At 42.1% G+C, this 14,916-nt stretch overlaps 1 protein-coding gene across 7 annotated transcripts in view; it reads right to left on the reverse strand.

The window, feature by feature from the left end:
* Positions 1-14,916, reverse strand: part of SLC25A30 (solute carrier family 25 member 30) — a 43,985-nt gene that overhangs the window by 15,984 nt on the left and 13,085 nt on the right. For 3 of the 7 annotated variants that reach the window (XM_073795213.1, XM_073795215.1, XM_019936534.3), the window contains exons 3-8: positions 14,352-14,499; positions 10,394-10,488; positions 9,388-9,473; positions 7,508-7,603; positions 6,693-6,817; positions 5,253-5,391 (exon numbers count right to left, since the gene is read on the reverse strand). In XM_073795213.1, the coding sequence (XP_073651314.1) occupies positions 5,253-5,391; positions 6,693-6,817; positions 7,508-7,603; positions 9,388-9,473; positions 10,394-10,488; positions 14,352-14,499 (689 nt within the window). Of the gene's footprint in view, positions 1-750; positions 2,880-3,814; positions 3,896-5,252; positions 5,392-6,692; positions 6,818-7,507; positions 7,604-9,387; positions 9,474-10,393; positions 10,489-14,351; positions 14,500-14,916 lie in introns of those variants that run through there. The other 4 variants (XM_019936532.2, XM_073795216.1, XM_073795214.1 and 1 more) reach the window with 4 other exon arrangements.

Here is a 14,916-nt window from a genome sequence, read left to right on the forward strand (position 1 = left end):
CATGAATAAATACGGAGAAAAGAAGCCATTTTTTATATAACAATCCGCCAACACTTAGCATCAATGATTACACAAACCCACAAGCAAACAAAAAAATCCACTTTCGTCATTTTGGTTTTCAAAGCTAAAAATCCCTTTGCCACATGTAGCGATACCCAAGGGGATGGGTGACTTGTAGTCACGGCCCTGGAAACAAGGGGACCAAGTCTCCCAGTTCTTCAAGTTTCTTTCTTGGTTAGAAGCTTCAACAACTGGATTACTCTTTCAAGAAGCAGAAAAAAAATCAAAACAAGTTAAGACTCTGTTCTATAAGGTATTTAATAAACCTGCACTGAAGAAATACTATATTTTCGTCTTAAATACATGCTTACTAGGCTTCCCTGGTGGTGCAGTGGTTAAGAATCCGCCTGCCAATGCAGGGGACACGGGTTCGAGCCCTGGTCCGGGAAGATCCCACATGCTGCGGAGCAACTAAGCCCGTGTGCCACAACTACTGAGCCTGAGCTCTAGAGCCCGCGAGCCACAACTACTGAGCCTGCGTGCCACAACTATTGAAGCCCGCGCACCTAGAGCCCGTGCTCCACAACAAGAGAAGCTGCCGCAATGAAAAGCCTGAGCACCACAATGAACAGTAGGCCCCGCTCACCACAACTAGAGAAAGCCCGCGCGCAGCAACGAAGACTCAACACAGCCAAAACTAAATAAATAAAATTAATAAATTTATAAAAAAACAAACAAACACACACTTACCTTTTACAGTGAGGTTTGGCTTTCCTTTCATCCTGGTATGAACATGTACATTTTTGAATAAAGTGATATAATCAATATTGCATGACATTCAATCTTTACATTGTCTTCAAAATGAACTTGCTTCTACTGTTTTAGGAATTATATGTACACTTAACATGTTTTCTACGTTAAAAAAAAAAAAGAGTGGCTCATAAAAAGTCATCCTTTAAACTCAAGGAATTCAAAAGTGAAAAAGGCTTTCTATAGAAAGCCCTTACCATATCAATGGAATGTTTTAGTAAGAAGAAGAATAATCTGCTCTCTGAAGATATGGTTCAGTACGAGGGGCGAGGCCTGAACAGGCTCAGCTCTCCAGAGTCATGTCCAGAACTGGTCAGGGAGAACTGGGCTTCCATCTGAGCCTTGAAGCAATCAACACCTACCTGCCCTTCTGACCTCCTCCTTTCTTGACTTAGCTCTTACTTTTGGAACTAAAATTCTGCTTCACAAAATCTTTTTCAAAGAAGGCAAGGTCAAGGTGACTGGGAGCAAAACTGCCCAATCCCCAAGAAAAACATGCGTGCCTTCCATCCTGCTTCAAGGGAGGAAGCAGCCCAGGGGCTGGACCCACTGGGAACCTGCATATACTGCAGAGGTGTCTGTCCTGGAGGCCACAGGGAGTATGTATTTAATGTTACTCTCAAAGGGTGGAACCGAAGGTACCCAAGTAAATATTCAATATCGTCCCTTTCCTGGGGCTGTCTTCTAGAAGGGTAAAGATCGTGGGGCTCTGAGAATCACTTTTTATTTTGAAAAGAATAAGATGAAGATGAAAAAGAAGAATGATATCCTGTCTTTAGAAGAAGGAAGACATTATATACCTCTTATCAGACTCCAGATAAACAGGCACACACACAAAAAAACACCTTTCGAATTTCAAGCAAGTATTTTCATTCCAAACTGATTAGGAAGTCCAAGACAGGAAGTATTTTGACAAATGTGACCAGAACTAAAGTAAAACCCGGGAAATCTGGGAAAAAAAATCAACTCTTTGATTCACTTGCAACATTTTGCTACAGAAAATGTAATAAAACCTTAACCTCTTTCTTGCACAAGGCTTTTAACAAACGATCTCACTCAGGAGAAGCCCATGATAAAATGACTCTCTTCCATACACATGGACCATTTATTCTGGGATGATGGCTGTATGACAGCATGATGTAAACACACTAATCCTACAAGTCAAGTAGTAGCAGCTACTATCTTCTTCACCTGACCCTCAATATCAATAGATGTTATTATCCCCATTTTACAGATTGGGAAATAGAAACTTTGCTAAAATCACAGAGCAAATTACAAACATTACTTAAGACAGAACCCAAGTAGATTAATAACACCTCCCACCAGCACAGACTTTGCCACCTTCCAAGCCAACCTATCACACCATCATGAGTTTAGATATTAATGCTTTGTAACAATTCCTCACAAAGGTCAAGTGGTCAAAGGCTTAAAAATCACTTATTATAAGTGAAAGGTCCTGCCAAAATTGGAAATTAGAAAGCAGTGCAATATTCCAGGGATCTATATCCTGCACTGTTTATACCTGGGGTATACCAGGCCTCCATGTGTGAATTTCTTCAGCAGACACGAAGCCAAAGCCCCCCCAGAAGTTCAGGAACAATAACACCCTCTTGGAGGCTCTATTCATTCCATGGTTCCGAAGAGCTTCTTTCAAACAGTCTGGGAGTCTCAGCTATGAGCTGAGATGCATCAGGAGTTATTCTCCCCTGAGGGAATCAGTCCACAGTTCCTGATCTTCATGCAAGTTTTCTTTAGCAAGAAACATGCATTTCATGTTATCTTTGATGTCGAAGGGCACTTGAATGGTAAGGACTACTGTCTGGATGTTACAGTCTATGCCATTAAACATCTGGTGCAGAGCGTCCAATGCCAGGACACAGCAATCCGAGCTAACCCAGTCTTCACCTGTTGCTCACACCTCAGAATCTGTGGCGGGCCAAGCAGTGAGAAGCAGTGGGAAAGACAGGAAGCTTCGCTATTTCAGACGTGAGCATTTTCAGCGGGATGTCTCATGCAGTCTTGACTTGTCACAAATCCAATTTCTTCAACTGCTCATATGTCACAAAGAACTGCAGGTATTAGTTAAGGCTGACATTTTATGCCATCTTAACCCTAACGCATCAAAACAGACCCACGAATAGCACACCTCCTAACAAATATTTCTGGGCAGACCACATGCCATGGACATGATTAAACACGAGGGGCTCCACCCTCAACCACCCCAAGAGATCTCCCCATTAACCTTCCCAAGATCAGCTTGGAAGAGACAGACCACAACGGAGACACATAAATCCCCTGCATCAGCTCCAAAAGCTTCTAAGATTACATCCACACTGCTAGCTTTTCTGACTTTTAGGAAGACTTCACAGAACAGTAAATTCTGTGAGAAAGAGAAAGAGCAACCTCGGGGAGTTCTCCTCTAGGGCTGCCAGTAGGCAAGCTTGCCTGGGAGGGAGGCGCAGATAAACAAGGATGGTGCAAACTGACATCCCCTCCTTTATAATTCTGTCCTTTCATTTCTAATGAACTGTCTCTTCCTTCCTGCCTCCCACTTTGGCATAGAGGGAAAAGTGCTAGTCAGCCAAGTAATTCTGGGGCTGATTCCTGTCTGTCCTTAGGCGCTCTCTGAAATAAGCATTCTAGAACACGGCTGCCAAGCCACATCCTTCCCAAGGGTGGCTAGGGACTGAAAAAATAAACAAGTAAATAAATCCTTGTCTCTCCTCTCTCGGAAATCATAAGCACTCTCAGCTCCTAGAGCAGAGTCTAAAGAAAAGTTTTTATTGCTACCATTGCCTTTCAATATCACCACCATTAAGCCACGTTTCACAGTGCCTAGCAGAGACTTTATACCTCCTGAAAAAGAAACTGAATAGTTATTTCTTGAATCAGAGGCACAGAATAAGAACCTACTTCTAAATTCTAATTAATAACGTGACAGTTTATATAAACAACATTCTTCAGCTGTATCTTTTTTCAGATCTACTCCAACAGAAAAGGATACAATAATATTCCAAGGACCAAGTCTCAACCAATTTGGCCAAAACCCTTTATATAGAGCAAAAAACCCTTCATTCTTCCATGTCTGTTATAAGGGAGGGGGGAAAAAAGTTAACGTCCAACTTTCCAATTATGTCAAATATGCATTAATAATTAGTAGCCAGACTGAACTGATACATTTTTCTTAAAAACAAAATTCTATTTGGAAGGACTATCTAAGAAATCATTGCCCACTGCCTCTCTTCTTTCTTTAAAGGTTTCTGCATAGGTGAAGACAAAGGCTCTGTACCAAACTATCCCACACCCAAAGCAAACAGCAGTTGGATAAGAAATGAGATTTAATTCCAACTAGAGTCTATTGCCTCCTTGCCATGTGGGCTTACAGCAGGTCAGAGATAAAAAAAGGAGGCAATGGCAGTAAAGACGTAATTCAGAGTACCACTATTTCATGTTGTTGGATAGATAACATTAAGTGTCTTTGCTTCATTAAAGCAATATTTGAAGTCTAGGGATGCGCCAGCATCACGCCGGTAAACAGCAACCACAAACGTGGTCCCTCATCTTTGGCTGCCGGCAACCCAGCAGGGGAGACAGTCACAAACTTTCATCTACGCAGGAACAGTAGGCCCAATTATTTAAACTGAGAATTAAGGTTAAGATTCATGTGTTCCTTTGAGAGATGTCTGAATGAAGGATGTTCATTCCAGTTTGACTCAACAGGAAGGTGATACATTCTGGAAGGAGACACAGTTCTACTACAATCACAGGAAATATGACTATTTTCTCACGCTTCACAGCAGAGCAGAGATATAAGAAAAATGAACTTTCATTTCTAAATATTCATTTAGATTTTGTATTTAAAACATTAGCCCCTGTGTGGCAAAAACTCTGTACCATCTCAAGACTTTAGAGCATCACTCGTCTTAGTTATTTTAGCCCTCAAAATTCAGATACTCCGTTGGTTAAATAAATATAAATACAAATATATATTTGGGGGCCTGTTTCACGGATTGAAGCAATCCACTAGAATGTTGAAGACTAACTTAAATAAATGTGCTTACTTCACCAGTGTCCCTTATTATTATACTAACAAGGTTTTATTATTATGTCTATACTTATTATTATAAATGTATATGATGTTTCTACCTAACATTACTCCAGGCACTGTGCTATTTTGTAGGTATGATCTCAATGATTTTTATAATAATCCTGTGATGTAGGTGCTATTATTTATTGTCCCATTTCACTTGTGAGGAAACCGAGGTGTAGAGTCTGTACCTTGACCAAAGTCACACGATTACAAACGACAGAATCACAGGTTCGTCAGGCTCTAAACCCTTGTGTTTTTAAATCCTGAAAAGAAACTCTTCAGAAGGCAACGTGGAAGCCAATGAGCCACGAAAGGCATTCACAACAGCGTACAGATGGACATCCCCGCTCACCTGTAACAAGCAATCCAGGGAACCTGTGTAGCCAGGGCATCTGCCATCTCGAAGGACTCTCTGATTCATCATACGTGTTCTCACCACATCAACAGGGTTTGAGGCCAGGGCCCCCGCCAGCCCACAGGTGAAGCTTGAGCTATAAAGAAGAGACCGTTTGAAAAATAAGAAGTTTAATACCCCTGAGCTGCAGCCCCTACTATCAAGGGCAGGAAACAGCCTCCTCCCAAACTAGGTTAAAGTAACAGGTAACAAGATGGAATATATGAGAATGAGGCCCTTATCTAAAGAGCTGCACAGACTTCTTAAACACCAGCATTGTTTATACTGGCTTATAAATTCCAGCCTCGGCTAAGAATAGTTTTGAGGTTCTGGAATGTCAACGAATCATAGAAACAGGAAGGAATGTCCTCCAAGGACGATCTATTGCATCTATCTATTCACCTACAAATAGGCATCAGAGTAATTTTAGCCATCTCATAACTACATTGCTCTTAGAGATCAGAGAAAAAATTTCCTCACTGTAATGTGATGCCCACCAGGGCCCTGGGTTCTACTAAACTTTCAGTCACAAGACTACCATAGACCAGCCCTGGTATCAACTAACACAGAGTAGGGTTTCACAACTTCAGCACTACTAACATTTTGGAACAGAGAACTCTTTGTTGTGGATGTCTGTCCTGCGCACTGTAAGATGTTTAGCAGCTCGCTGGCCTCCACCCAGTAGATGTCATTAGCACATAAGAATCAGAACAGTCTCCGAAACGGCCAAATGTCATAGAAACAGAGAGTCAAAAAGTGGCTACCAGAGCTTGGGGTTGGGAAGAAGTTGGTAAAAGCGTACAAAAATGTCAGTTATGAGATGAATAAGGTCTGAGGATCTAATGTATAACACGGTGATTATGGTTGACAACACAGTATTATATACAATTTAATTTTGCTACGAGAGTAGAATTTAAATGTTTTCACACAGATATAAAATGATGGATGTGTTAATTAACTCGATGAGGGTAATCATTTCATAATGCATACGTGTATCTAACCATATTGTGCACTTTAAGTATCTTACAATTCTACTTGACAATTATACCTCAATAAAGCAGAAAAATAAAAAATATAAAAATAAAAAGCAAGCAAGAGAATGCCAAGCATGATCATAGCTGTATAATAAAGCACATGTAATATACTTTTGCAGACATATTTGCATATGCATAGAAAACACCTGAAGGTACATAATCAAACAGTTAACAATGGCTACCTACGTAAAGGGGTAAGGACATACTTTTTCCTGGTTTACTTCCGTATTATAATTTTTCAAATATGAGAATATAATACTTTTATAATAAACTTTCTTTAAAATGTCTATAAATTTGCAGCAAAGTTCTACCCTAAGCTCATGCATACCTAAAATATTAATTTTTTTAAAATCCATAAACATACAGGAAATGGGTATACACAGTGTCTCCCATCAAGCCCGAGAGAATAAGATGCTTCTTGGTGAGGTCGTAGACCGGCAGCTCCACACCAACAACAATAGCGGCCCTCTGAGCAGTAAGGGACACGCCCTGGGTAAAAATATCAATAATAACAAGTCAGATATGTCTCCCCTACAAACTATGGCCAATTTTTACATTTTCCTGCTGGTAGGTAGAAATGTAGAGTGAAAGAGTAGAAAAATGCAGACGGTAAGAAGTCAGAAGCCCCAAAGTCTAATTCTGATTCTGGCACTAACTGTACGACCTTGACCAGGACGAGTCACCTCTCAGAGCTTCCGGTTTCCTTGTATGTATGGAGAGGATCGGACTGGATGACCTTTAGGGTCTAATCTATGAGATGACAGTCCCTAGAATACTAGGAAACAGCATTCCATACCAGCGCTTGCCTAACAGTCTTTACTTAAGAGCCATGAAACCATACAGATCAAAAAATCCAATGTAACTATAACCTCTTCTCCATAAGAACTTAGGGGGGAAAAAAGCAAACAAATCAAGTATTCAACCCTCACAGAATTTCTTATATATGAATTTTTCGAAAGGTACTTTAAAATCACGACATCCTCCTTATGTAAAATCATGACATTTTCACTTTTACAGATTAAGAAAATTAAGGAAGAAGATCTCTGCAAGGGCAGATGTCATTCTTCTTCCTTTACTCCATTATACCATTTGGATTAAATAAAATAATAAAAATAGGAAAAATAACTTTTTTTAAAAATGGGAAGAACTAAGTCAGTTGGGTCTGTTTTTGAAGCTTACCTTCCAAAGTCCTCTTGTTCCCTCTTGCTGGTAAATGTGAATGAAGTTGCCTATCATTCCTCCTTGAAGGGAGCTATTTTGTGCTTGCATCCGAATCTAGAAATTAAAGACTAACGTGAGAAAGAAACTAGCATGTTTCTCCACAAATGCAGACTTAAAAAAAAAAAAAAATTCAATTTGTTGTTTAGTGATCATTAAAAGAAAAAAAACTGTCATATAACTATTACTACAATGCTAGTTTAAATTTATCAGGATTGGTTCTTAGGCACTTTAGAATCAACAAAAAGCATCTAGTAGAGTCCAGTCTTGCATGCAGTAGCTCGTTAAGTGTCAAAAAGAAATTTTTTTTAAATAGTCTTTTAAAAAGGAAAGAAAATGGCATATCTCCCTCTAGGTTACTAAGTAGGAAAGAGAGAATATCATGGTTAATTCTAAAGATTTATCATAATTTATGAGTATCCAGTGTACCTGGCAGCACTAAGCATTGGTAAGCACATTTCTTAAATTAGTTACTCCAAGCCCTATTATTTCCAACCAGCCAAACCCTAAGGTACACAGACGTGCTGGCCAAAGGATGGCTGTGTGATGTCCCTCACACTCTGTTACACGGGAACTTACAAGTGAACTTCACAACTGCCATGGAATTCACATGACCAATATTCCAACATAAAAATAATGTTTGATGTAGCTCTGCATTTTTAAGAATAAAAAGGGACTTCTCACTAAAAAACTGGTACCTTATTTTGGTTTAGGGAGCACATGCATTACCCTCTAATTCTACAGAGAACTGTTACTGCCAGGCTAACGTGAGAAAACAAAATGCAGGAACCGCCTTTCCACAGCCCTGATACAGCTTTAAGAGGTTAACAGGAGTGCGGATATTCTTCTCTAGCAATTCTACCCCAGCACAGGGTAAACTCAGGGCAAAAGGGCCTGGTCCTTCTATTCACACCGCGTGTAACTGTAGTGCACCCAACACCCTGCTGCATGCAATGTTGATGTTGTCAGAATCTCCTGTTAGACTGAAAGCTGAAGGCGGGGTCCTTGCCTGACTCACTTTTGGATTCTAAGCATATAGCACACCAACTGGTGCAAGGCAGAAGCACAGTGAATGCTGCTTAAATAATGGGGGAAAGAAAAAGAATGAGGGAAGGAAAGGAATATCTTCAGAGGGTGTGACCAATAACTCACACCTGATTTTGATTTTCTTTAATTAGTTAGTCCCTTGCCTTATTACAAAAAGGATTTAAGGAGGCTGTATCCCTGGTATTGTTGATAAGGTCATCTAATGCGTTATGTCTAATTGTAGTTATGTAAATATTTTCATTACTATTTCCTGAAATCAAATTAGTGGAAAACGTAACGCCTTCAGAAACGGTCACCAACAAGCTGCCTAGACTGCTGTAAAGCTTGCAGTCCATCTATTTTATTTTAGTTTTCATTTTTTGGCTGCGTCGTGTGGCTTTCGAGATCTTAGTTCCCGGACCAGGGACTGAACCCGCACCCTCAGCAGTGAAAGTGCCAAGTCCTAACCACTGGACCAACGGGAAATTCCCAACAGCCCATCTATTTTAATGAACCAATAAAAACAAGGGAGATTTTCAATGAAAAATGAAATTCAAATGCATCTAAGCCTAATTTTCTTTTTTCTGGTTAATCACCAAAACCTCCAAAGTCTCCAAAAATGGGTCCTACTTGTGAGCTTATCTGTATCACTGGGAAATCCACCTAGTGCATGTTTCTGAGTCTTCACGGCACTAAAACTGTAAAGATTCACACATACACAGTATATGTTACATTCACAGATTTTCATTATCTGTACGTTGATTACAATAAGAAAATGCGGCGTATGCCTGTAAAACATAGATAGCACTGCTTACTTTCAAAACATCAGTTGGATTAGCAATGGTTGAGGATATGACTCCAGAGAGAATTCCACAGACCACATTTATCAGCAGGGTTTCATCTGCAAACAAAGACATGTTATTTGATTCTTCGTATGTACAGGACTCTTCATATGAGTAACTCATGTATAGGTGTAATTCACTTACACATCACTTGTTCATTTAAGAGACGAAAGAAATACATGCTTAATGAATCAAGTAATTTTCAAAGGATTAGGGATTTTGCTGGCTGAAGGGATTTTGCTCAGCAAAATTTCTTGACACCTAAAAAGGAATGTGAACTATCACGCAAGAGTAACCATGGGAATCATCATGGAAGTGAACCATAATTCACATTTGTGTGTAAGTACAGACCACTGTAATTAAGACGAGGTCGTACACCAACTGGTAGGAGAATAAAAGATACCCTCCTATGAGATAAGGTGGAGATAAAATTTTAAAGCACATCACACATATTTAATTTGAAATGTACTGAAGCACTTTTCAAACATCTTTGCTCCTGGCTCACTGCGCTCATAGAACAGTGACTAGTGCTTATCTCTTTGTAAAAAAGACAGAAACTTGTAGGGATTAAAGCAAAGTCGAATAATCAACCAGCAAGAGAACATCAGAACTCAGAGCTCTTAATACTAAGAAAATGTAGTCACTGCTTTCCTGAACAATAGGTGATAATTCCTATGATTGTAGAGAATTTTAAGTGGGCTAGAACTACAACAACATACCCTCTAGTCTGGACATTGTGGAAACAAGGACAACTCATTAAGACATTTGTAAGATAGCTCTGTTGCCCCCCTAAATTCAGCTGATATCCAACTTGCTTATTTATATAAGCAAGTATAATTCATTTAGATTTTACACCCAACCCAAAGTTCTCCTCCACAGTAGTAAAGACACAAATAAGAAAATCGATCCCAAACCACTTGAACAAAAAGACAAACAACCCACCTCCTGTCCGTAAGTGGAAAGAGAATTCCCCACTCACCTTCCGGGCGCTCGACAAATAACCGCTTCAAGCTCTGGTAGGCGCCTATCTTGATGGTGCCATAGGAAGCCTGGCGCAACATCGCAGGAGCAATCCTGCCAAACCAATGGGCAAAGGGACAAAAAAATCTAAAAAACCACTTAAAATCCTCTAGAAGACACACACAGGAGACGTAATCACGTATCTGCCTTCCACAATCAAACTACACTAAGACAGATTTCTTAAGAGTTTAAAATCCAGCAAAAATATAGGTGGAGGACTCCCCTGGTGATCCAGCGGTAAAGAATCCGCCTTACAATGCAGGGGACGTGGGTTCGATCCCTGGTCAGGGAACTAAGATCCCACAGGCTGTGGGGCAACTAAGCTCACGCACCTCAACTAGAGCACTAGTGCCACAACTACTGAGCTCTCGCACCTCAACTAGAGCCCGTGTGCTGCAAACTACAGAGCTCACGTGCCCTGGAGCCTGCACGCTGCAACTAGAGAGAAGCCCGTGCGCCACAACGAAAGATCCAGCGTGCCTCAACGAAGATCCTGCATGCTGCAACTAAGACCCGACGCAGCCAAAAATAAACAAACTAAATAATAAATAGGGACTTCCCTGGTGGCGCAGTGGTTGAGAGTCCGCCTGCCGATGCAGGGGACGCGGGTTCGTGCCCCGGTCCGGGAAGATCCCACATGCCGCGGAGCGGCTGGGCCCGTGAGCCGTGACCGCTAAGCCTACGTGTCCGGAGCCTGGAGAGGCCACAACAGTGAGACGCCCGCGTACCGCAAAAAAAAAAAAAAGAAGCCACCGCGATGAGAAGTCCACGCACTGCAATGAAGAGTAGCCCCAGCTTGCTGCAACTAGAGAAACCCCACGCACAGCAACAAAGACCCAACACAGCCAAAAATAAATAAAAATTAAATTAAAAAAAATAAGTAATTAATTTAAAAATATTTTAAGAAAAAAGTTAAAAAAATTTTTTTTATAAAGGTGGGTTCTGGGACTTCCCTGGTGGCGCAGTGGATGGGAGTCGGCCTGCCAATGCAGGTGACACGGGTTCGATTCCTGGTCCGGGAGGATCCCACGTGCCACGGAGCGGCTCGGCCCGTGAGCCACGACTGCTGAGCTTGCGCTCTGGAGCCCGCGGGCTGCAGCTGCTGAGCCTGTGTGCCACGGCTGCTGAGGCCCGCGCACCTGGAGCCCATGCTCCGCGGCAGGAGAGGCCACCGCAATGAGAGGCCCACGCACCGCAATGAAGAGTAGCCCCGGCTCGCCACAACTAGAGAAAGCCCACACACAACCAAAAATAAATAAATAAAAATTAAAAAAAAAAAAAGGTGGGTTCTTGGGAGTTCCCTGGCAGTCCAGTGGTTAGGACTAGGCACTCTTTCAATGCCAAGGGCCCAGGTTCAATCCCTGGTCGGGGAACTAAGCTCCCACAAGCCACACAGTGGAACAAAAAATAAAATATATGTATATGTGTGTGTGTGTGGTGTGTGTATATGGGTTCAGTTAAATGTGTGCAAGTTATTAGTTACCTAAGTGATAGCTCAGCCCCTCATATTTATCCTCAATGAAAACACACGGAGTTCTATTTGCCCATTCACATTATAATGGGAGGGCTTTCCTTTCTCAGGACAAAGCACCTGGTGAAATGTGGCCTCTGTAAGCATCCTCCAGGGTTGCTGGAGCTCATCTCCTACCTCCCTGGGGGCCCTGTTCCATTTATTCCCTCTCCCTCCTCCAGGACCCTCCCCACCCCAAAACCACCCTGTGGCATTCATACTCGCAGGCTCTCCTGCCACACTTCCCACCTCCTTCTCAGATTGCAATGCGGCTTCCTTCCACCCTCTTCATCAATAGCCCCCTCACCAAAAGGGGCCCAAGGGACATCTCTGTAGCTAAATTAAATGATGCTTTTCAATCAGCATCTTATAAAGCCTCTCTGTCTTTCCAGTATTTGCTATGGTCCACTCTTTGTCCTGCTTGCAGCCGTCTCCTCCCTGAGCTGCCATAACTTCACTCTCTCCAATTCCTCTCCTTTCTCTGCACATCCTACCTCTGTCCTCTGAGGGGCCCAGGAGTTCTGTCCTTCCTCTCTTCTCTCACGGCTCCACACACTCCCCAGATGAGCTCATCTACTCGCATGGCTTCAACTGTCCAAAGAGTGATGACTCCTAAATTCATGTTTCCAACACTGATCCCAAGATGCATTTCCAGCTGCTTCCCAGATTTTTCAATTCACATGTCCTACACCTACCACCAGAGCAAGTGTCTCACCCAACTAATTATCCTCCCTCTCCAAACAATCCGCTCTCCTCTTCTGTGTCCTAGACCAAGGAATGGTACCTCCATCTGCACACTGGCCAGAACCAGAGACACTAGCCCGTCTCCTCCTTCCCCACCACCCCTCATGTATGAGGTCGTACACTATGTCGATCCTCTGCCCTAAACAGCCTGCCTTCTTTCTCTCCACCCCCAAGACAATTCCTCAGGTCAGATCCTTGTCTCTGCTTCCTATGTGCCAGCCTGCTTCCACTGTCACTGTCTCTCTTTCTCCCAATGGCAGGCAGGAATTTTTTACAACGCAAACCTGATCATGTCAGTCCCTCTACTCAAAACCCTTCAGTGGCTTCTGTCTGCCACAGGTATAGTAAACTCACACTTACAGGTACCGGGCAGATGCTATGAGCGCGTGAGGCGGGCTGAGTCTAATTGCACACCTACGCTATGTGAGTGCCAGAGGTTTGGTAAACCAGAGAAAGCATCCTTAACACCAGTTACTATTATCATAAGTGACCCAATGTGGGCCCAGATGTTAGCTTTCTTGAGAAGATCGAATGATTTTTATGTTCAACTTCTCGCATTTAAAAGACTGGCTCGACTGAAAGACAAAAACCTTTGGGGACCCGTGGGTGGGAGGGCTGTGAGACATCAGTTTGGGATCTGGACCTGGTCCTTCAAGATCAGATCCAGGGCCTCTTAGTCTGGGATTGATGCCCTGCCTCAACCAGAGTCTAGTACTCGGCAGACGCCACTGTAATCCCGTTTGCACACCTGCAGTCCCCACTCAACCACAGTTCCTTCAGGGCAGGGGGCTGCTGCCGATTCCCATGTGTCCACCCAGATCCAGTCTCGCCCCTCTCCGTGCTGCTCTGTGCCGAGGCTGGTGCCATGGATGACACCACCCAGCTCCCCTGCCAGCTGGTTCCAGCCAATTGAAGATGGGAGAGAGGGAGGGAGGGAGGGAGGGAGGGGGAAGAAGTGGAGGTATTTCTTCCTCTCCCTGGGCACTAACTAGCAAGGCATCTCTCAACAACTCCTGTTGGGTCCTTCAAGGCTCCAACCCTAGTAGGCTCTGCTAACACCATTCCTGTCCTTGTCTCTCTGGTCCTAGGGTTGGTAACAATTTCTCATTTTGCTAGTTTCTAGGTACCTCAAAATCCTTTATTCGTTCCCTTAACCCTTAAGTAGCCCTTTCATTAATCTCCTTCATTTAAACCACCCAAACGAATTGTTTCCTGCAGGGCCTCTGACTGACATAGGCAGGACCCCGCCTTACACACTTTCCTATCCAGTGCCAGCAGTACACTGGTCGTTAAATGTTGGATTAAAGAAAAGCTGTTCACTGCAACTCTTACCTATGGAGAATATCATATCATTTTCATTATAGCAAAAACCTCAGTAATTCAGAATAACCCAGAGGAAGGGCTATTAAAACAAATGTAATTTTTGTATTATTATCTGTATTTGAATATAATGAAAACAGGTTCACCACAACACTCGCTACATTAAAACACATATATAGAAAATAAAGTTGAAATGAAAAATGAAAAAAAAAAAAAAATCAACGATTGCTACTTGCTCTTGAATACACCCCAAACTTGTATTTTTTCTCTATGAAGTCTTAGTGTGAAGTCTGTTCATTTGAAAGCTCAACACTGAAATATAAACACACGAAGGTCTACTTACCCTGAATACAGTGCTTTTAGGCCTTCCTCTCTGCCTATCCTCACTAACGCATGCAACGTTCCTCGATACCTGATTTCTTTAAAGTTTGCATCATTCTTCTGGCCTTGAATCTGGAGCCGTGTCTTGGTTAAATCAATTGGAAAAGTACCTTAAAATTTTTAAGAAGGAAACGTTTCACTTAATAGAAAGAAATTTCACTAAACAAAGGATACACAGGGATACATTACTGAGGAAACATTCAGACTATAATGTAAACTAAGAAACAGAAATAAGAAAGGCAGATACTCTGCAATCTTCCTATTTAAAAAAAAAATTAGGAACCAAAAGATTTTTTTAAATCTTTTTAAAAATGCATAACTGTGTTTTCTGTACATTTTAATTTATGTCCCATCTTATTCTACCTAGGATTTGAGGAGGCTACACTGCTATCAAAAGTAGGTACATGGAATGATTTACACAAACAGGAAATCCACTTTCAAATATAAGTTACTGGGAACTCCCTGGCAGTCCTGTGGTTAGGACTCAGCACTTTCACTCCTGGGGCCTGGGTTCAACCCCTTGTTGG

The sequence above is a fragment of the Tursiops truncatus genome, chromosome 18 (genome assembly GCF_011762595.2).
Source record: "Tursiops truncatus isolate mTurTru1 chromosome 18, mTurTru1.mat.Y, whole genome shotgun sequence".
In the NCBI taxonomy this organism is placed as follows: Eukaryota; Metazoa; Chordata; class Mammalia; order Artiodactyla; family Delphinidae; genus Tursiops; species Tursiops truncatus.